Source organism: Cuculus canorus, chromosome 2, assembly GCF_017976375.1.
Source record: "Cuculus canorus isolate bCucCan1 chromosome 2, bCucCan1.pri, whole genome shotgun sequence".
NCBI classification, from domain to species: domain Eukaryota; kingdom Metazoa; phylum Chordata; class Aves; order Cuculiformes; family Cuculidae; genus Cuculus; species Cuculus canorus.
In genome coordinates this window covers 64,012,245-64,033,841 of record NC_071402.1, presented here as the reverse complement: position 1 = coordinate 64,033,841, position 21,597 = coordinate 64,012,245, and the positions used below count along the sequence as shown (strand labels likewise).

General features: G+C 42.0%; 2 protein-coding genes across 2 annotated transcripts in view; both read right to left on the bottom strand.

Annotated features, from left to right (window-relative positions):
• The window catches only part of GLIPR2 (GLI pathogenesis related 2), a 29,126-nt gene extending 13,860 nt beyond the window's left edge, over positions 1-15,266 (bottom strand). Inside the window, exon 1 of the mRNA XM_054059097.1 lies at positions 13,583-15,266. Coding sequence (XP_053915072.1) covers positions 13,583-13,595 — 13 coding nt within the window. The 5' untranslated portion in view covers positions 13,596-15,266. The remainder of the gene's footprint in view (positions 1-13,582) is intronic.
• Positions 1-21,597, bottom strand: part of BLOC1S4 (biogenesis of lysosomal organelles complex 1 subunit 4) — a 34,833-nt gene that overhangs the window by 782 nt on the left and 12,454 nt on the right. The window lies entirely within an intron of this gene.

The window sequence follows — 21,597 nt, the reverse complement described above, 5'->3', positions numbered from 1 at the left end:
AAAAAGTTCCTTTTTGTACCTTGATAAACTTGAGACTTTCACCAGCACAAGGCAGAGGACAAGTAACAACTTGCAGTGCAATTGACCTTGATGGCAAGCTCATGTTACCTGCTTTTATGCCTTTGCTGAGATTTTCCCCAAGATTCAGAGAGGAAAAAAAAAAAAATTAAAAAAAACACACCTTCCTGGCACTGGTAACCCTGTGGAATTTGCTGCTTTAAAACAAATTTAAAATAAATTTGGAAAACAGGGAACTAGGTCAGTTAGAGGGTACAGACAGCATCTTCAAAATAGAAAGATAGCTCACTTTCTCTGTGTTGCCGAAGCATCTGAACAGGCCAAGACATCTTTGAGTACTTACTCCACTTTTACTGGGACAGAGGTTTCTACATTTATTAATGATTCATCAGCTTTATTTCTGAATACCCTAAGCAGCACAACTACCATCATTTTCCTTGTATGACACTTGTGAAGTTCAAATAGACCTCCTGACTATAAAGTGTTTTCAATTAAGCTTAGTTTTCTCAACTTCCTCTCACTACTTGATCCTAATAACTACAATCAACCATTCTCTCCTTTACTAGCATGGACATTATCCTCCTGTTTGTAATGATGCATTTTCTTCCATTGGAGCTGTGAGTTTGCACATACTCCCCTCCTAACTCTTTACTAAGGTGATTACTCAGCCCATGTTCATGCTTTAAGCTGTTCTTAGAATTCTCTCCAGTTTCCCCAACAGCTTTAGGATAACATAGCAGCCTAAGATAATATCAGTATCCAAAGCACATAAAACGCAATTGTTTCATGCAATGTCTTAAACCTTTTGAACACAGTCTTAAGTCGGGTTGACCTTTCCCAGACCAAAGTGTGATTGTGGACATATATCTAATACATTCTCCATCAAGATGCTTTCAGGCTAGATTTTTTGATACAAAATAGTTTGCATAAGACAGCAACAGGAACCCTGTTGAGTGAGGTAAGATCTACCCACCAGCTTCCTCCTCTTAGGTTTTTCTTCAACTTTGTGTGTCACAAGTTGCATGTCATCAAATAAAACAGGTACCTCCACTCCGGTGTTTAAGCACACACACACCCTTTTTGCTAACAAACCTCTCCCATCACTCTTACTGCCATTGCTCCCAGCTCACTGATTCTATCAGGCCAGAATCCTAAACCTCTCATCTGCTACATCATGCAGGGTCATGCCCTATATCATTGGCTACTGAGGAAAGCAAGAGTGTAGCCAGTTTGCTTAGTTTCACTGATGCAGAGGTCCATGCTTCCAGCAGGGAAATTTTAAGACAGACTGAAGACGAAAGTTGAAGTTCACAGCTTTGGAAGTTGACTCACATACTCCAGGCTTCATTTTTCTGCACAAGACCATCTTAAAGGTTGTGGCTGTTATGACCTAGACTTAATAGCTCATCCACACAACATTAAGTGTTAGAAAAACAATCCAACTGCAACTCTGAAATTTCTATTAAAATTATTTGCTCTCAATTAAAATAACATATTGAAATTCTACAAAAAAAAAATATGAAGTCAACTGAAATACGGGCTGTGTCAATTTTCAGTCCATCCATTAACAGAAGTATTGCACAATCCAGCTCTGTAATAACATTTTAACTTAAAAAGAATAACAAGACATGGGCAAAACTAAGTTTCCTCTATACACTGCTCTCGCTGTCCCTAGAGAACCTCCATGCTTACCTTCCCTCAAAAGTGGCTGCTATAGAAACATTTATCTACTGTGACTCAAGCTCATGTGCTAAACACCTCCCTCTCTGCACAGCTTCTTCCATGCATGCTGATGTGTGGAGAGGGACACTCAACTGCCAAATTTATTTCAGATTTGTTTTGGAAGACATGTTAAGTTTTTCCATTTTACCCGTGTTCCATAGACAGAGAAGTCGGATGCTAAAAGTGAGAGTTAACAGGAGTTTGCAGGCTCCCACCCAAATGTGAACAGCTTCCCAAACAGCTTTGGAGACGTACTTTTTTCCCTTCATGTAGGCTGCTTAAGCTGCTAGAAAAAAATATTTCCTGCTGTCAGGAAGTAAGGTTTGGTCATGAATCATTACACAGCTGAATAAGTAAAACAGCTAAAGATATTAGATACAGTTGCTTGCTTCTCATTATTCAATTATTTACCTCCATTCTGGATTCTTCTAGAACACTGGCTAAGATAATGACAGCATGTGATAACAAATATCCAGGCTATTATGTGGTACAGAGCATATCTTACAGTTAAGTTTTTAACTTACAGTTTCATTCATCAACTTTGTGTGACCACAGAAAAGTGAGCTGTGGCACCTTAGGCTGCCTTTTCCCATCAGATTTGTTTATCTGAATATTCTTTATTCTCTTGCTTTCTCTAAACTGTGCCAATCTAGTCCGTCTTTCTCAGGTGAAGAGCTCTTCATGCCCGAATCTTTCCTGCCTCTTCTCTGAAACTTGTCTTCTCCTGCTCTGTTATATGCTTAGTTTGGACATCAAAACAGATGCGAGCTATCTGAACATGTCTTCTACAATACTAGCTGCTCTGCATTACCCTTGCAGCTCTCAACTGGACCTACTCCACTGGTCTTGCAGAGCTGAAAGATGATGCGAGGAAAGAGTAACAGTAAAATATGCCACAAAACACAAACATAAACACTCTTCTACCCAATACCTACACAATAGAAATTTTGGGGATAGCCCTTATATCAGCACTTGGGATGTACAACATTATACCAGGTATACACTTGACTGGCCAAAAAAAAAGCATACTTTTATGGCTAAGTATTCACCCCAGTGATTCAAGGAAGATCACAATTTCAATTTCTAGATGTATCATTGTCTTGTCAATGCTCTCTGTCCTATTGTTTATGGATTAATCTTTGCTAGTACTTTTGTACTTTCCACATATACTAAATTCTTCTATTTTGCCTTCAGATAATTAATACATCATGCAATCAATAAGAAAAAGTTGAGGTTGTGCAGCCTAGAGGACAGAAGGGTCTGGGAAGACCTTATTGTGGCCTTTCAGTACTTAAAGGGGAGTTCTGAGAAAGACAGAGACAGACTTTTAGCAGGGTCTGTAGCAATAGGACAAGGGGTAATGGTTTTATACTAAAAGACAAGCTCAGACTAGATATAAGGAAGAATTCCTTTACGCTGAGGGTGGTGAAACACTGGAACGGGTTCCCCAGAGAAGGGGTAGATGCCCCATTCCTGGAAACATGCAAGGTCCGGTTGGACAGGGCTGTGCTGAAGATGTCCCTGTTCATTGCAGGGGAAGGCTGGACTAGATGACCTTTAAAGGTCCCTTCCAACCCAAGCCATTCTATGGTCCTACATTTCTATGAAATAGACCTCATGTAGAGCCCTACACAGCAGTGTCCCATTATGTCTGTCTCAATGTCTCTTTGAGCCATGGAGGTCTCAGCAGGCCTCAATTCTTCACCCAGTGTGTGCGCACTACAGTTAAATTGAGATAATGACCCCACCTTTCAACTCTGCCCCAAACTAAATAATTACAAATGTGCTTATATAATGGCTAAAGCAACATATCTCAAGAAAGTTGCAAAATATACGTCAAAGGACCCACCCTTTTAGAAAGGAGTAAACACAAAAACCTGATACCAACAGCCTTGGCAGTGTGACTCAGTGTGACCCAAGACATTACACGTTACATCTAAAATCTTTCCTCCCCAGGACCCAGGCAGAAAGAAGCCAAGTGCCAGAATACATGGAGAGGACACAAATGCAAAATGGACAGAAAACACATAAAAAGATAACAGGGTAAACACTGAGCATAGTTCTGCTTTAGTACTGAAATCCCTTCAGTCTCCCTTGACTTTGTAGAATTGCTCTACTCTACTCTGATAGCAGAAATGGAGGAATAAGAATGCAGCAAATACAACTGCTAGTATGCTCAGCAGGTTTGTGAAAAAAATCATTGCAGGCTTTAAGCAACTGTAAAGTAATTCTATCAAGAAGCCTTTTGTTACTGTCCCAGATAATTAAAGATACCTCTATTTCAACAAACTTCTCAAAGTATATTAACAGACTGGAAACAAACAAAATTCTTGAGTAAAAGACAACCCAGTTTCCAATGACCACATTTTCATCTAGACCTTTCTAAGAAACCTGGGATTTTTGTTATTAATAATCATTATTAATAAACTTTATTCTCACTTGAAATTTAATTACCTGAAAACTAGCATTAGCAGAATCTTTCATTCTCCAAGAACAATGTTCCTTCAATGGAGAAGTGCTGGATATTTAACCAATATGAGAAATGTTAAGAGAACAGTTATGCCTCTGCTGCATTTTGACTCGGCACTTTGGTTTGATGTCACAAGCACTCCAGGGTAATCTTATACTGGCTAGCCACTACAATGCCACAGGGAGAGAGCATTCCACGTTTCTTTCTCCACATACTGTGCATGACTGCACTTTACCGCTCTCCATTTGGGACAGTAACACCTTCAAAGGCCAGCCCTTTATGCTGTCATTTGGGAACATGGATTTGACACTCCAATTCATTAATCACTTCCAGCCATAAAACCTGACCTCCTTCAGTGCTAAACTCCCCTGTACGCTAACAAAACTGGCTGATTGCTTGGAGACATACAGAAGAAATGAAATCACATATACCCCACAGGGAAGAAAAAATAAAATGATACTATATTCAGAAAGTGTTACATCCTGGGTGGGTTTTCTTTGTCTTCTTTAACAACTTTGAACCAAGAATTCAATAAAAGGGCAAGATTTCCATCTGATACAATAGACATTTCTGGGACATATCATAATTGTTGATACATTACTTCCCTTCAAACCTGAATTATCCTAGGACCCCATGAACAGTTAGAAGAGAAAGTATTACTTATAGGAATGAAAGGAATTGGGGGTTATAATTAGACACAAATTTGAATGGGATTAGTTTCTTCAACATTCTTGTGTTTATCAGGCTGCTCAACATAGCTTTCCCTTCAGCTCAGATCCCTCTTGAGGGAGGAGATTCTCTGATGTCCTTCAGCATTCAGGTTTTCTTGAACTTTTCTTGCACGCTTGCTTATTGCTGAGGTGAACTTCACTACAACAGTCTGAGTCAATTGAATCTGACGGACAAAGTCCTCTCTCATTTTATGATCTGGGCTCCCTCTGCAGCAAACTGGCAGCTTAATGGCCTTGCATTACCTGTGCCATATGACATAACACACTGTTTTCCCCCATACTCAATTTGAGGCATATTGCCTGAGAATATGAAGCTGCTGCTGTAATAGTGTTTCAATGACGTTAGTCATGTCAGTATTAGATTGCAAATCCTATTCTTGCTATAATAGACAGTGTTGATTACTTCCTCACTTAAGGACTTTTATAAACTGTTAGGCAATTGACTGCCCTGATTAAAAAGGAACACCTGGTAAACTGGAAACTGCACAGCTCCGAGAGGCAGCAAAGCCTTCTGTGATATAAGAATTTTAGAAAGAAAAGCAACTCTAATCAGCAGTCTTGAGCACTGAGAACCAAGCTCTCACTTTCATGGGAGACAAGGGTCAGGGAGAAGTCCTCTGCTTGCATCCCCTCTCCTCCAAACAATCAGACCAGCAAGCCTATCAAAAAATAGTCATTACACCATGGAGTGCTCACCTTGCACAAGGTTGGAACCTGACTGCTCATTTGTCTAGGGAAACCAGTGTTGGGTTTGCATGAAGGACAAAGTATCATTTTTATTACTATTCTGCCAAGGAAGACAACTAAATGCTGTAATCATGCCACAAACCGACACAGACAACCCTGGCAAGCAGTTCATGTGTAAGATGCTAACACTTTTAAAAAGGCTCAGACAACCCTTTCATTGGTAAGATCTTGTATTCTTAAATCTAATTGCTGCACAGTTCCTAGGGTACATATGCTTCAAAGTACAAAGCCACAAGTGACATGCATGCGTTAGAACTGATATACTATGCAGGAGAATAAAGTGAAGCCAACTTTTCCATTTCTTCTCTTCCTCTCCTCCCACCACACCTGTTTAGAGTTTAGAATTACAGTAATTTTTGAAGAAAATAAGGTGTAACTATATTCACTAGTGACTAACACAAGAAATCAGAACTTCCTACCATCAAATCTGAGCTTCAGCCACTAGGTTGTGATTCCACCTTATAACAATGCTTGCGTGACAGCATCATGATACTAAGCTCTTCAGCAACTAACAACTCTTCTAAGCCCTTTATAAGTAATTTTCACATCTAACAAGTAATTTTTGCTGGTCGCTTATTCATATTTTGTATATTGCATGTTCTTATATTTTGTGGATGGGCAGCAATAGAGAGAACCTTGTTGGTACTCAGTGCCAACTGTCTAGTGCCAACCAAAGTTTTTGCAAAGTAAAGAATTTGCAGAGAAGAGCTGAAGAAAGTAGAACCACCCCACATCCCCTGGGATACAATCTGCCATTTTATAGCTCTACCATTTATGTTCTACCATTGCTTGGTGTAGCCACACCTGAACTAGCTTCCATCTCATTTGCTCCAATATCTTCCCCACCTTGATTTTCTGGTAAGGACATCTAAGCTAGCCAGGGCAACGCTCAAAGTACATTTATAGATGCACCTTCTTGAGGCATGGAAATATGGTCGTGTCCATTTCTTCTAATCACTGATGTGTAAACTCACCCATCCAGTAGCCCAGGTCAGGCAGGAAGAGACAGGAAGCTTTCTTTACCATGCTCACTTTCGGTTACATCATCTCATTCTCAGCCCCCTGCCCAGCAGATTAAACTCCAGTTTTCATAACTCAAAATCTCGAAAAACATGGTCTCATAATAGAATGATTTGGGTTGGAAAAGACCTTTAAAAGTCATCTAGTCCAATCCCACTGCACTAAGCAGGGACATCTTCAACGTGATCAGATTGCTTATAGCCCCATCCAACCTGACCTTGAATGTTTCCAGGGATGGGGCATTTACCACCTCTCTGGGCAATGCGTTCCAGTGTTCCACCGCCCTCACCCTAAAAGGGTTCTTCCTTATGCCTAGCCTGAATAAAACATACTTAAAGCATCAAATAGGCATACTGTCCCCATGCCACCCCCTGGAAGTTCAAATTCCACCTAAACCCCAAAATCTTTAAACCTCTTGATTCCGGTGTTCCTTCTGCAACTCCTGTTGCTTATGCACCAGCCCAGTGCTCAGTAGCCAAAGGAAAAAAGAGACTACAGTATATTTAAAGAATGTACATGCATGCCTTCAACCCAGGACTGCAGTTCCAAAGGGAAGCCCTTTGCATCTCTCCAGCAAGCCAGGGCCACACCTACAACACTATGCCTCAAACATCCCCTCCTGTGACCTGCCATGGGGGCTGTTCTGGGGAATATACTCACAGTCACACAGCCATCATACAGTGGAGCTGTAGAAGCTATAAGACCTATCAAAGTCTGAACATCATGAAACACTTTCATTGTTAGGGTGACAAAGCACTGGCATAAATTGCCCAGACAGGCTGTGGAGTCTCCATTCTCACAGATACTCAAAAGCCATCCATGCATGGTTCTAGGAAAGCAGCTCTAGGTGACCCTGCCTGTGTAACGCAGTGGACAGATGACTTCAGAGGTCTCTTCCTACCTCAGTGCTTCTGTGATTCTAAGTAGAGAGGTCTGTTTTAGTAACAGGTCTTCAGAAGGGAAAATTCAAGAACAGGTCATACACTACGACAGCTCATCTTAAACCATAGAATGGTTTGGGTTGGAAGGGACCTTAAAGATCATTTAGTTCCAAGCCTCTTGCCATAGGCAGGGACACCTCCCACTATATCAGGCCACCCAAGGACCCACCCAACCTGGCCTTGAACACCTCCAGGGATGGGGAATTCATAGTTTCCCTGGGCAACCTGTGCCAGTGCCTCACCACTCTCATAGTGAAGAATTTCTTCCTAATGTCTAGTATAAAACTTCCCCTCTCCCATTTATAGCCATTCCCCCTCATCCTATCACTACATGCTGTTTCACAAAGTCCCTCCCCAGCTTTCTTGTACAACCCCGTCAGATACTGGAAGGCCACTATAAGGTCTCCTTGGAGCCTTCTCTTTTCCAGGATGAAGAGCTCCAACTCTCTCAGCCTGTCCTCGTAAGGGAAGTGCCCCAGCCCTCTGATCATCTTTGTAGCCCTCCTCTGGGCCCACTCCAAAAGTTCCATATCCTCCTGATACTGAGGATTCCAGAACTGGACCCAATACCTCTGGTGGGGTCTCAGAAGAGCAGAACAGAGGGGCAGAATCACATCCCTCAGCCGGCTATGCTTCTTTTGACACAGCTCAGGATACAATTCGCCTACCAGGCTGTGAGTGTGCACCACTGACTCATGTCAAGTTTCTCATCAACCAGCACCCCCCAAGTCCTTTTCTGCAGGGCTGCTCTCAATCATGTCATCCTCCACCCTGTATTGAAACAGTGGGTTGCTCCAACCCAGGTGTAGGACCTTTCACTTGGCCTTGTTGAACCTCATGAGGTTGTCACAGGCCCACTTCTCAACTTGTACAGGTCCCTCTGGATGACATCCCATCCTTCTGGTGTGACAACTGCAAACTTGCTGAGGGTTCACTCAATCTCACAGTTTATATCATTGATGAAGCTACTAAACAGCACTGGCCCCAAAACAGATTCCTGAGGAACACCACTTTGTCACTGATCTCCATCTGGATATTGACCTAAGGACATCACTTTCTAAGGATAAATTCAGTGCCCAACATGTGCCAATGGCCCACAGAATTTGTAAGTGTGACAAACCAACAGAAAGTGTATAACTAAGCATGTATTCAATAATTTACTAACATCTACTTATCACAAGATAACATCAGAGCTTTCATGTGGAAAACAGTCCCCATGCTCCCCATATTTTTATTTGCAAAAAATCAGCAACACATGCAAACCCATTTCAGCTTTGTGACAAACAGGTATACGTGAGGAGATACTCTTCACTGTCTATGTCAGAAAATTGCTCCCAAACACTGCTCCTACAGTGGTGGCACAGCAAAGTTTCAGAAGGACAGTTAACTAACCATGACATGTAACTCTGCAATGATCATACTTAAAACTGAGATCAGGCAAAGCCCAGATGATTTCTGTTCAAAAGATTTGCGCTGGTAACTCAGTTCAGTCAACTTTAAATGATACTAAATAATGCTTGTGGTGGCCTTAAACATTAGGCACATGTTGTCTTTCTCCACAATATCCCAGACTACTACCATCTCCTCATACCAGCTTGCACAGGAGCCAGTTCTGAGCCACAGTAATTGGCCACCCACCTCGCCTCACTTCACCCCTCTCCACAGAGCCACCCAGCCCAGCTCTAGCAGAGCTGCTGTTCAGACGGTCAAAGACAGGGCAGAACTTGCTTACATTTGCCTGTAAAAACAGAGCACAGATATGCTTCAGCTAATCTTTCGGAGAACAGCATGGCCTCCACCGAAATAGTGATCTGAAATAGCCTTCTGTCCTGTTGAGATACGCAATAAACAACAAAGCAGTTAAGGTCAAGAGACTTTTCCTCATGCTTAAAACAATGATTTAAATTTTTCTAGTAATAAATGCTTTCTTCATGTATAATTTTATTGAGAAAGACTTCTTGGGAGGATTCGGAAAGGAGAGCCAGTATTTTTTAATGTGCAACTGTATGGCATGGGAAACTTTGGTAGGGGTCTCGGTTACTACAGACCATTACGTTCCATCTTATTCTTCATGAGTCCTTCATGCTTGTTTTGGTATTTATCTGCCTTGAGCACGCAGAGGTAAGGGTACTAATCTAACAGGCAAGAGGAATAAAGACTGTTGCATGGGATGGCTGCTGCATTCTTCTCCTCTTCCCCACCAAAACCTTGATGGTTCAACAGACAGGTAAAAATTAGGCCCAGAACACTTTTTGCCAAAACCCAATGCCTTCCTGGCAGATTTTTTGCTATTTGCCATTTATTGAACTTGAACCAAGCGATCAGTGTCTGCTACACACAAAACCAGGAGAAGAGTGAAATGTGGGGTTTTTAATCAAATTAATTTGATTTTTTTAATTGCCCTTTTCCCACCATACCTCAAGTTCAGTTCTGATGCAAAGAGAAACAGCCAGTAACATTTATTGACCTCAAATTCTGCAAACGCCCTGCCATTACCAAAAGCGAATGCTCACTTTCTAGCAGTTCAGACTAATTCACTTGCTCTAGCCCCATCAGTCCTGTAAACCCGTCAGCATGAAATGCCTTGTCGTTTTGGCAGGTTGCGAGTATTGCATTTCCCAGAAAGCAAACACCTCTCTAGTATCCTTGTGCTTTTGTTATCACCTGCTATGGCTATCTTCTATCAAGCCTCTAAAGTGAAAGTTTGCACTTCAGATCAGCTGAAGATATACTTTGTTCTGCAGAGAACACAATAGTCCTTTTTACTGCACTCTGAAGTTGCATCGGAAGAGTTAAAAACCAGCACATGCTTCTAAGGAAGATTAAAACCAGCATGAAAAACTGCATTGAGTATGGTTCCTGCCTCTTCATTTTGTCAAAACCCTTTCCCAGCCCTTGTTTTCATACTGACTCAACGAGGAGCACAGTGGGCAACTCCCATCCCTTTCTCTCATTTGCAGAAGGGGAAGGCGGGGGAGAAGAGTGGAAAAAAAAAAGAAAAGAAAACCAAACACTGCAAAAAATGATAGCTTATATCTACTGAGCCCATCCTTGTCTTTGTCTGATAGCGTGAGCATCCACTAGCCAGAAGAAACAGGGAGATTCCCCTGCCATCACCTCCGCCTGGTTTTTAGGGAGGGAGTGGGGCGAGAACCCTTCCCCCACCAGGCAGGGCAGGAGGGGAAGCGGAAGAAATGAGACTTTCAGCAGTCTCTTTCTGCTACCAGTCAAGCCGTTTCAGAGGCTCACACTGCGCAGCAGCAACCTCCATGCTCCAGAGCGGAGCTGGCAACCAGCTGCTTCCTTGAGCATCACTCGCAGCTGCTCGCATGGATGGATATCCCTTCTGGAGTGAGGGCTGCCCACAGGATCCCAGCACAGCTGCAGGGGGGTCAGAGCCCAGCCCACACAGCAGTCTCAGGAACAGGGCAACAAAAATCAGCCAGCTCACTATCGCTTCATTTCCTGCAGAAAATACTTACCCCACGCTTTTTGGTTTGGGCTTTGCTGGATCTATGGAGAGGAGAGCTTGCACCACTCCCTAATCCCAATGCTGTTTGAAAACAGGAGAACAGTTGGAAGGCAGAGGGGTTCCCTGTGTTTGACTTAAGTATTTGCTGGACTTATGGCCACGGGAGGAGGTTATCTAAACCCGATGAGGGAGTTTCAGTATGAATTTGGTTTTAGCAGCCTGCAGCTTCCAAGGAAGTAAGCTGAGTCAGAAGTAACAATGTTTTCCAACCCTTTGCTCTATTCAGTGAGGCGAAAGCAATGTGAAGTCTCTAGCCCTGATACTTGCAAAGAACATCGCTTCAAATGTAATCCAGCAGCTATTGACAACACTTTATTAGTGAGTTTTTAATCAAAGAACTGATATTTTTAACAGCAGGATTTCCTTGCCTGGATGTACTTCAGCTTCAAGATTAATTTACGAAAGATAAAAAGTTAAAGAAATTGAAGACATTTGCTCTAAAACAGTGGCCCCACTTTACATGAATTAGGGCATCCTTAAATATACACCTGCGGGTAATCTTCACCTTAATCTTTCTTACATGGGAGAGGAGCAAGCACTCTGGAGGTCAGACAGATCCCAGCCTATTTCCATACATCCTAGTATAGAGAAACATGCCCGCACCGTGCCCTCAAGAGAGCTATACAGCAGGAACATGAGGCATTTTACACAAAACACAGAGGAAGTGGTAATCTAAAAAAAATAGCTGCTCACGCCCATTCAAAGACTAACCACACTGAATGATCTCAGACAGGAACATAAAGACTTCGATGCAACACTGGAAAGAGCAGATGCAATTTCATCAACAAAGAACAGGACCACAGTTTTATGATTAATCTAAAAATACCACACAGTTCAAAGACAGTAAACTTGGATGCTGTTTACCATTGATTTGAAAAAGCATGACACAAATGACAAAACATATTTAATATGTACTTGGATCTTAAGCTCTGTTAGTATGACTACTTAAGGATGCAAGCAATATCCAAGCATTAGCAAAAGCAGTTTCTGGTCTGTTTTTGCTCCTAAGCGTGGAACACCCAACTGATATGCAGTAGTAAATGAGCAAGGAAATAAGTAACTGCTGTATGGCTGTATTAGTAATTTGCAAACAGAGACTGTGCATATATTAAAACAAGAGGACATTTTTTTTAAACATTTTGGGGATTGGTAGGTGCACTCTGCAATATCTCTATTGCTTTTATCCAATTAACTTTGCTAACGTACAGCTGCTAGACTTTTCTGGTATTTGTACTGTTTATGCTATTAGCAAGAAAGTGCAGAACTTGATACTTCTGAGCAACTACTGTTATTTAAATTGTTGTGGTTATTTACGAAATCCTAATCCACATGAAAACCCATGCAGCTTCCAGGACATGGGGTCAAACCCACCCACTGGCAGCTATATGGTTCTTTGCTTGGACTAAGTGTGAGACCAGTAAACCCTTTACAGTCACATTTGCAGACAGCTCTGATCTCATCTAGGATGCCGACCTTTGAAAACCAGAAAGAGTTAAAAATCTCAATGCATCCATGCTGTGGCCCATTAAAGTGTCACCTGCACAAAGATTTTCCTCAAGGTTCTCTGCGAAAGGCTTATGGCTTTAAGCGAATCGACTACTAGTTTTTACTGAGTATATCCTATAGGTACTGCTTAGGCACAGAACACACAGACAGTATGCCACCACAAAAAGAATGTCCTAACCACCAGAACAAACATAAACCATCCAGTTTCACAGCTGTTTCAGAAAATCAGCACAGATTTTCACTCACGAGTCTAAAAGGACAAAGATGGAGAAAGCCATGAGCTTTCTTCTTAATGTCTCTGGCTCCTTGGCAGCTCCAGGGGAGGTTCCCCCAGCCAAGACTGTCAGAGCAGGGCATGTAGGCAGCCAGTGGCAGTGGAGAAAGGACCAACCATGCAGCCAGCAGCAGGAACAGGCTTCATGTGCAGCCTGGAAGAGACTTCAGAGATGAGCAAGGCTATTCTCAGTTAAATGGTAACCAACCCTTAAATCTGAATCCTCCTGACAGGAAGGGTAATAAAAAGCTTCCCCCGTCAAAGCATCCTGCTGCCTGTCTGCAACGCATTAAAGTTTTGTCAGACAGCTATATTCAAGATAATTTCAAAGCTATAGGGCTTATAATTATTTCATAGAGCAAAGCAAAGCTATTATCAATTACAAAATATAAGTTGTATATAAAATATAACTACCTCTGCACTGTGCAGGTTGAGGACAGGGGTCCTTTTTCTTGCTTTTTTAATCTAAACCTGTGTAAGAGAGAAAGCTCCTCCCAGGCTGTACCATGCACAAATGAAAGCAGTTTTCTCAGAGCCACTAACGCTTTACCAATGCTTTCCAAGCACAAAACGAGTCACAGACATTGTAAGACCGCCAACCGCACAAAGCCATTCGCTCACCTGATTTTCCCATGATTAAGTGGTGGTGGTTTGGTTTGTTTTTTTTTTAATTTCACCTGATGCCTCCTCTCCTGACTGAGTTTTGTTGCTAAGTGCTGGGGAAAAAGCGTTTGCAATTTCAGCTTAACTTCTTCAGTCGCCTGTAACCGCTGCTGGAGAAAACTCAGCAGCATGAACCCGTTACCGCCCCTTCTTCAGCACTGGAGTAAGGCTGCCCATGCCTTATAAGGCATAGGGAAACCATTTATTTTTTTTTTTTTCTTAAAAAGATCCTCTTTAGGGTCAGGAGCTATTTATCCTCCACAGTAACCAAGCAGCTCCAAAACACCATATGGTTTCACATACCAAATTAGCTTAGTAATCACAGCTGTCTTCTGATAAGAGGACGCTGTGAAAAGAAAATCTGCTGACAAATAATTCTGCTGCCACAGCAGGCATAGCCCATGAGGTTCATTCGTACAGCTAAGTAGTTGTTAAAGTTTTACCCAGTGACTGTATGTAAAGTTGAAACAGGTAAATAATAAGGCAGTTCAAAGTATAGCTATGTTTTATGTCTAAAATAAATTGCTTTCAGCACTGTTACAGCATAATCTGTAGTAGTTATTAGTAAAATGCAGCATAAGATTTTATAGGTTAAACAGGAACCATGCTGATGGTGTATTTCTGTAAAAAGAGTTGGATGTGCGTATGACTCATTTTATTGGTGCAAGCACATTGTACCACTGTTATCTTCACACTACATCAAAATACCTCAGGCTAATCTGGCAAATATTAACTGCTTCACCTACAGTGAACACAATACTTTGATTTAACTTCAGAAGTGCCACATCTCTTTAAACAATAATTCAGTTACGTATTTCCAGCTTTCATCTTTTCATCATCACAAAAAATCATCTGAGCTTAATGCTTCCCAATTTCTTACGATGTCTTTCAAAATTCAGAGGTTCTATTTGGTTTTGTGCCAAGTCTGCTGGCTCAGCAGGTTTTAATTATTCTTTATCTAACTCTGGAGGCTGAGCTCCACGATGAGAGAAATAAAAGGATGTTGAGTTTTTATTTGCCTTTATAAAGAAGTAGCAGCAGCAGGTGGGGAAGACAAAATCCCTTCACCATCACACTGTTCCTCCTGAAGCTGCTTTGCCTGCAAGGCTGAAACACAGACCAAGTTGGTGCCAATGTATAATTGCTGATGGCATCATTAAGAAGAGGTATGGGGGCAACTGATGACTACCCGGAGGAGGAAACTGCAGGGTGTGAGATCATACTCACCTCCCCTAAGCTGGTAGCAAGCCAGGCAGCAGAGGAGGAAGAAAAGGTCAGAGGAGGTGCAGAAGGAAATATCTTCCACTCCCTCTGCCGTGAGTGGTAGTAGTTGGCTTAGGAGCAGGGTGGAGAGCTGGAGCTGGTACAATCAGAGCCCTTTATCTGGAGGCAAAAGTTGCTGTTTTATTTGCTTTCAGGAGTGAACAAGCCATGGGCCTGTGTGCAAACTCTAGCCTCTCAAAATGCTCTGCTAAACTTGAAATACTGGGTTGTAGTGCTCTTAGGACATGGATCAAAACTCAACAATGCCCGGTGCCACCCTATGGCTGCAACAACGAGTAGAAGGGAATTCAGATCACCTTCAAAAGTGACCAGAGACACCTGCATGGAATATTCACAACATCTTGTGCAATCATAATTTAGAAAAGAGGGTTTCTCCAGTCTGGAAAAAATCCAGTGTTAACAACAGGAAAAAACTGATGCTTTTTCTGATCAGAAGACAAGGAAATCAAAACCACTGCTCAGACATGAAATGTGGAAAGTATCAATACAAAATAAATTCAATGACTCATCAGAGACTGGAAAGCAACATAAGCTGAGATAAACAAAAACAAAGAGGAAGAGAGGAGCTGGGCTTTTTTATCATTTTAACATTACCTGATGAAATTTCCACAGTAATGAATATTGCTGATCCTACCAGATGGAAATTTGGAGGGAGTATCTGTGCTAATAATTAAGAATATAATCAAGTCTTTGTAAATAATGAAAGTGATTAAATAAAAGTCACAGCTATGGAAATTTACAAACTGTAAATAATGAATACTGTTTTACCAGTTTCGGGTAGTATCAAACATACTGACATCTGAGTGGAAACAAATATTTCCCATCCGCTTGATGATGGATCAGAGCACCTCCAAATACATGCTTGTTTAATTACTGCATGATTCCTTTACACAAAGAAAATACTAGGATGACATTGGTATTATCCAATATTGGGCATTGGGAGTTATCTTACAGAAATGCCCTGACACAGCCAGATGTGAGCCTAGTGTTCTGCCTCGTACAGCAACACCTACTAAACATTTCTGGAAAAGATGCAATAAAGAATTACAGCATGGATTGACTATTTTTTAATTGTTTCATCTGTAGGCTAATAGGGAAAAAAAAAAAACCCAGCTGGCTAGAAAAAGTAATACTTAACTACTAAAGACTGGTGTAATAAATATTCTTTCTGGAAATAGGTTACAGAGAACATAAGAAGGAAAAATGTAATTTGAAAGGAAGTGCTTGAATCATAACAATCGGGGAGTTAGAGGTAATTCATCTGCAGTAGAGCTATTTCATCTGCATCCTGAAGATCTGTGACTAAAATTTTGGTGTCAGACCGAATATGTGACATTCAGATGACAGAACAATTCCTCCTTCTACACTATCTTCCCTTTTCTCACACCAAAGAAAATCCATTTCACCCATCCACATTAACCCCTTCTCTTTACCTTGCTGTGACTGACCCTAATGCTCACAGTCTCATAACCTCCTCTGGTACTACCATACATAAACCAACATCCTTCCCCTGCTCTGCTTTCCCGTCTCCTCCAGAAGCTTCCTGCCCCCCTTCACACCAACAGTTATCTTTTCACCCTCCCAAAACCCATCCTGTGTGAACTGCGGTTCACATTGTGATATGCCCTGGGTGGCCACAGGCACTCTGGTGGTGCCCCATGCACTACCTCAGGGACTCAGCAAGCCCAGAATGGCAGAACTGGCAGCATGAATTTCCAAGTCCAGCCAGGATTGTGCTGCTGCCTGCTGTCTCACGAAGCTTAGTCTTCACAGCTGAGAGCCTCCTCAATTCCTCCAGTAGCTTCCAACAGCCAGCCGCATATGGCTAAACCTGTAGAAACTCAGGACTGAATAGATGTCTTTTTGACAGAACCACAAACCCTAGGCAGACCCCAGGTTACATGTTGTCTTCCCACAGGTCTGCCACAACACAGCTGAGTACCCATCTCCATCTTGTGAGGAACCCACCAAAGCGGGACTCTAAATCAGCTAGCTATGCGTCTCTCACAAGGGCCCCAGTAGCATCAAGGATTGCAGCCTGCAGTTTCTGTTCCGGCAGGGGTACAAGCGATGAAGTAACAGCTGGCCAGCTGCTGCCTATGCAGATCCCCAACTGCTTGCAGACAGGTTCAGACAAATTTAATAAGGCCTAAGATTAACCTTTTTATGTGTGCACACTTTGATGAGTTCAGTTGATGCAAATGTCTACCATCATTATGCTTTGAATTATTAATTCATATCATCATGAATTAATCACGTACAAATCACGTACAATGAGATGCCCACAACTGACTGGGACAGACATACAACACTGTCATACATAAGCCTTGCCAAGGAGGTGTGCATGCCTCCCAGCTTTCTTTTAAACACAACAGTAAGCAGTTTCTCCACAGATCAAACCATGCATACGGAAGGTTTGTGAGCAATACTAAATGTAACAAATCTGTTCTCTCCAGAGAGACTCAGAAAGTGACTCTAAGAACCAACAATATTCATATGAATCACATATGAATAACATCATCATCATCAAATGGTTTGGGTTGGAAGGAACCTTAAAGATTATCCAGATCCAACTCTCCTGCTATGGGCAGGGACACCTCCCACTGGATCAAGTTGCTTAAAGCCCCATACAACCTGTCCTTGAACTCCTCCAGGGAAGAGGCAACCATGACTTTTCTGGGCAACCTGTTCCAAAGCCTTACCACCATCGAAGTAGAAGATTTCTTGCTACTATCTAATCTAAATATACAATGCACCAGATTATCAATCAACTACAAAACTGCATATTGAAGTAAAAGGAAAATGGGGGGAAAATGATGGTAGAATATTTGAGAATATTCCTCCTGTCTCAGTTTTGCCAGGCTTTGCTTGTGGGACCCAAATTTGTATTGCCATTTCTCCTGTAAAGTAATTCAATCTGTGTAGAAAGTCACAAAAATTCAACTTTAACACAGCTGGAGAAGTTAATTTATTCTGCAAGAGGTGGTATTAATCTCTGCTTTCTAGTTTGACCATAACTTTCAGATTCTGAAGAGATTGAAAAGAATTGAGCTGAAAAGAGCAATGGTACTAAAGTAAGGCTACTCTGCATTTCTCAGCACTGTGCTGTTATCAGGTGCCGTTATCACAAAACCTTCACATAAAACTGAAGACAGTCACTGCAGAGTAGTCATTGATTTTAACTTCTTCCTACACATCGCAAGATAAAAGTAGCATGTGATTTATCACTAACAACAGTCTTAAGGACTGGATTCAAAGCAAAGGTTTTGGTGACGAAATGTAGAAATACTGCTCCTCAAAGGAGAATGTAGCACAGTAACTGCCCTCCTCTAGAGAGGCCAAACACTCTCCCCAGATGGCATTCTTCAGGCTTAGTCCTTGATCAGGTAAGTGTCTGAGGGCACAAGCACACAAATCTCACCAGAGTGGGGCAGTGAAATGACTACTTCAGCCACAGGATGTTCCTCAACACGGGCCAAACAATTTGGGTTCCATCTTCAGAAAAAAAACTTGAGAAAAACCCTCAGCATGGTTGTTCTCAACGACCTCCAAGCAGGAGAAAAAATACATAGCATAACCTCCATAGGAAGCATCACTTCCCACCTCTGTGAATGCTCAAGGGACTTCTCCTGCACCCCACCAGAAAGAAAGACAAGAAGCACCTATTATTCTCTAAGAGGCAGGGGCGAGCTCAGTCTCAGGGTACAGCGGAGTTAAGGTAAAGAAAGGGAGAAGAAGTCACCCTGGAAGGACTTCTTGAACAAAAAAAAGAAATTCAGGATGTTCAAAAGGAAGAGGGTTTCTGTCAGTGCTACAGAGCATTACCGCTCTCCTCCAAGGCTGCGATGGGCTGAACAGTACCTGGCGCATGGTGTTAGGACACCTCACCGGCTCTCTACTTCAGAGTGGTACCTCAGGCTGCAGTTAAACACCATTTTTCCAGGACCACTGTTCTGTGGCGATGGTAAGAGAAGTCCAATGACAGCCCAGGAAGCACAAATACACACGAGTCAAACAACTAGACCAGCTGCTGACCTCCAGTAGCAATATAGCTATACGTAAACACACGGACTCCACAACATCCCTGATTTTGCCTTCTGGTGTACAGGTCTGCCATTTGCTACATTTTCTACCAGATCCACACACGCAGGGACCTCTGTTTTAGAAAAACCATCATCCTACTAACTGGAAGCACCTCCTGCTTAACAGCCACGTATTTAGCCATTACATTAAAATATCCTTGTATATGAACAACTTTATGAGTCAGAAAGTAAATTTGAGCAGTTACTCATGAGTGAGATCATACAATTAATATAGGTCCTGAAAATATCATTTTAAATGTTCAGAATACAAGGATGTTCATCTACCATTGGGAATAACTAGAGAAGAAACAAAGAAGGTAGACAATATGATTGTGGTACCTCTGATTTGCTTCTGCCTTGAATTATACAGGCAGTCCTGGTTTCCTGATTTCAAAAAGGATATGGCAGAAGTGGAAAAAGATCAGAAAAAAGCAACAAGCGCATGGAAGCTTCACAGACAAAACAAAAGGGCTCTGAGCAACCTGATCCCGTGGAAGGTGTCCCTCTCCATGGCAGAGGGATAGGAACTAATGATCTTTAATGTTCCTTTCAAACAAAACATTCTATGATTCTTCAGCCAAGGCAAGAGATCACAGAAAGGGAAATTACTGACATTATTACAAGACGATGAGCAACACAGATGGTTAATGACTGTTGATTGTGTCCTCCAGTACCAGAATTAGATGATATTAAAAGAAGCTTGTGGGAACAAGGTTACAAAAATGATGTGGGATGCAGCAGAGAAAGTGCTTTGTCAAAGAGTTTTAATTTTATGCACATTGTTTCTTGTCCTGCCAGCGGGTACTGCTGAGAACTGTCTCCTCCCCTTTCCTTCAGGTATTTATACATGCTGATGTGATCCCCCTGAGCCTTCTCTCCTCCAGGATGAACATTCCTAGCTCTCTTAGCCTTTCCTCATAGAAGAGATGCTCCAGTCCTGTAATCCTCTTTATGGACATGCACTGGACTCATTTCAGTACATTCATATCTTTCTTGTACTCGCAAGCCCAGTAAAGACTGAGGCATAGAAGGCACTTCTATACTTTGGCCTTTTCTATGTCCTGCATCACCAAGCTCCAGCTGCATTCAGAAGTGGGACACATTTTCCCTAGTCTTCCTTGTGCTGTTTACCTACTTGTAGAAGCCTTTCCTGTTACTTTTCACATCCCTTATCAGATTCAAGTCCAGGATGGCCTTGGCTTTCCTAACCCTATTGCTGCAAGATCAAACAGAGCTCTATCATCCTACCCTCACTTCCATCTCCTGTACACTTGCTTATGTTTCAGTTCAGTTAGAAGGTCTGTTTGTTCCTCTTCGCCACTCCTCCATCATCTCCTCTCCAACTGCTTTCCTACCTGACCTTTACATCAGCCTCTTCACTATTACCCTGCATGAATTTAATTTCTATGTAAGTGAAGCATTCAGTTCTTCAAATATAAACTCCAGCGCCATCACATCTGCATTCATCACACAGCTTCGATTCAGTCTTTGTACTCCCAAAGAGTGCTGTTTACCACCTTGAGGCCATGCCTGTTTTAGCAGGTAGATCAGCACAGCAGAGGCAGATTTGTAAGGAGTAACCTGATGCGTAAGCTAAATGTTTCATAGAGTTTCACCTTGACCTAAGACTAGCCTCAAGGCCAGCAGCATGGAATGGATACTCATCAGCAGCTGTAGCATGTCAGATAAACTCCTAGAGCAAGTCTCTGACTATATTTAATCCAAAAAGAATCCATTTCACACCCAGAGACAGCTCCATGGTGCAAACTAATGAGTGCAAGAATGGTAACCAAGATGAGCACTGGAATATCATCCAGTCCTACTTTCACTGATCTCTTTCTATTGTTGATTCTGTGTGTTTCTCATAATTTCATCCAACTCCCTTGGCAGAATCTTTACTTATCTCACTGGTACATACAATCAGTTTGCAACAGCACAGCTCATCTACCTTGTGAGCTAACAAATCATAGTTCATTTCCCCTAAGCAACATTTCTCTGGCATTATTGCTTTGTGTTCTCCTTCCTTTGACTACAGAAACACAATTAAATCCAGGAAAAGTAAAGCTAATAAATATAGAAAGAAAACACAATTTTTGTTCAATTATATTTTTTAGTATTTTTCCCCTCAATTAATACTTTTTCCCTTAACAGTCTCCCAATACACTGGATTTTAGATGCAACAGACACATTTTAGATGCAACAGACACACTTCAAAAAAAATTTCCAGCAACCACTGACACGAAGAACAAGGGCACTGCTTATCACTAGCAGTTGAATCATTGTATTGGAGTTGATAAGACATTGCTGGAAGTAGGCATCTGAGCAGGACACACAAACACCTCTGCAACGACAACAAGAAGGCTATTCCCAGTACCAAACTTTTCGTTCTTCTTTCCCTCTATACTTCCCAAGAAATTGCAAAGCCCTCCCTGGGGAAGAAAAGGCTAATCAGAAGTGTGAGGAAAACTGATGTGAATTCCATAGGACAACTCGTGGGAAAAGGATTCCACTGTTCAGCTCAGCCTATGACATTTCCCTTGATGCACATCTCTCCAGTGGCACCACCAGGAGAAATGAGTCCCACCAGGATGCAGCTTTCCTTGCCTT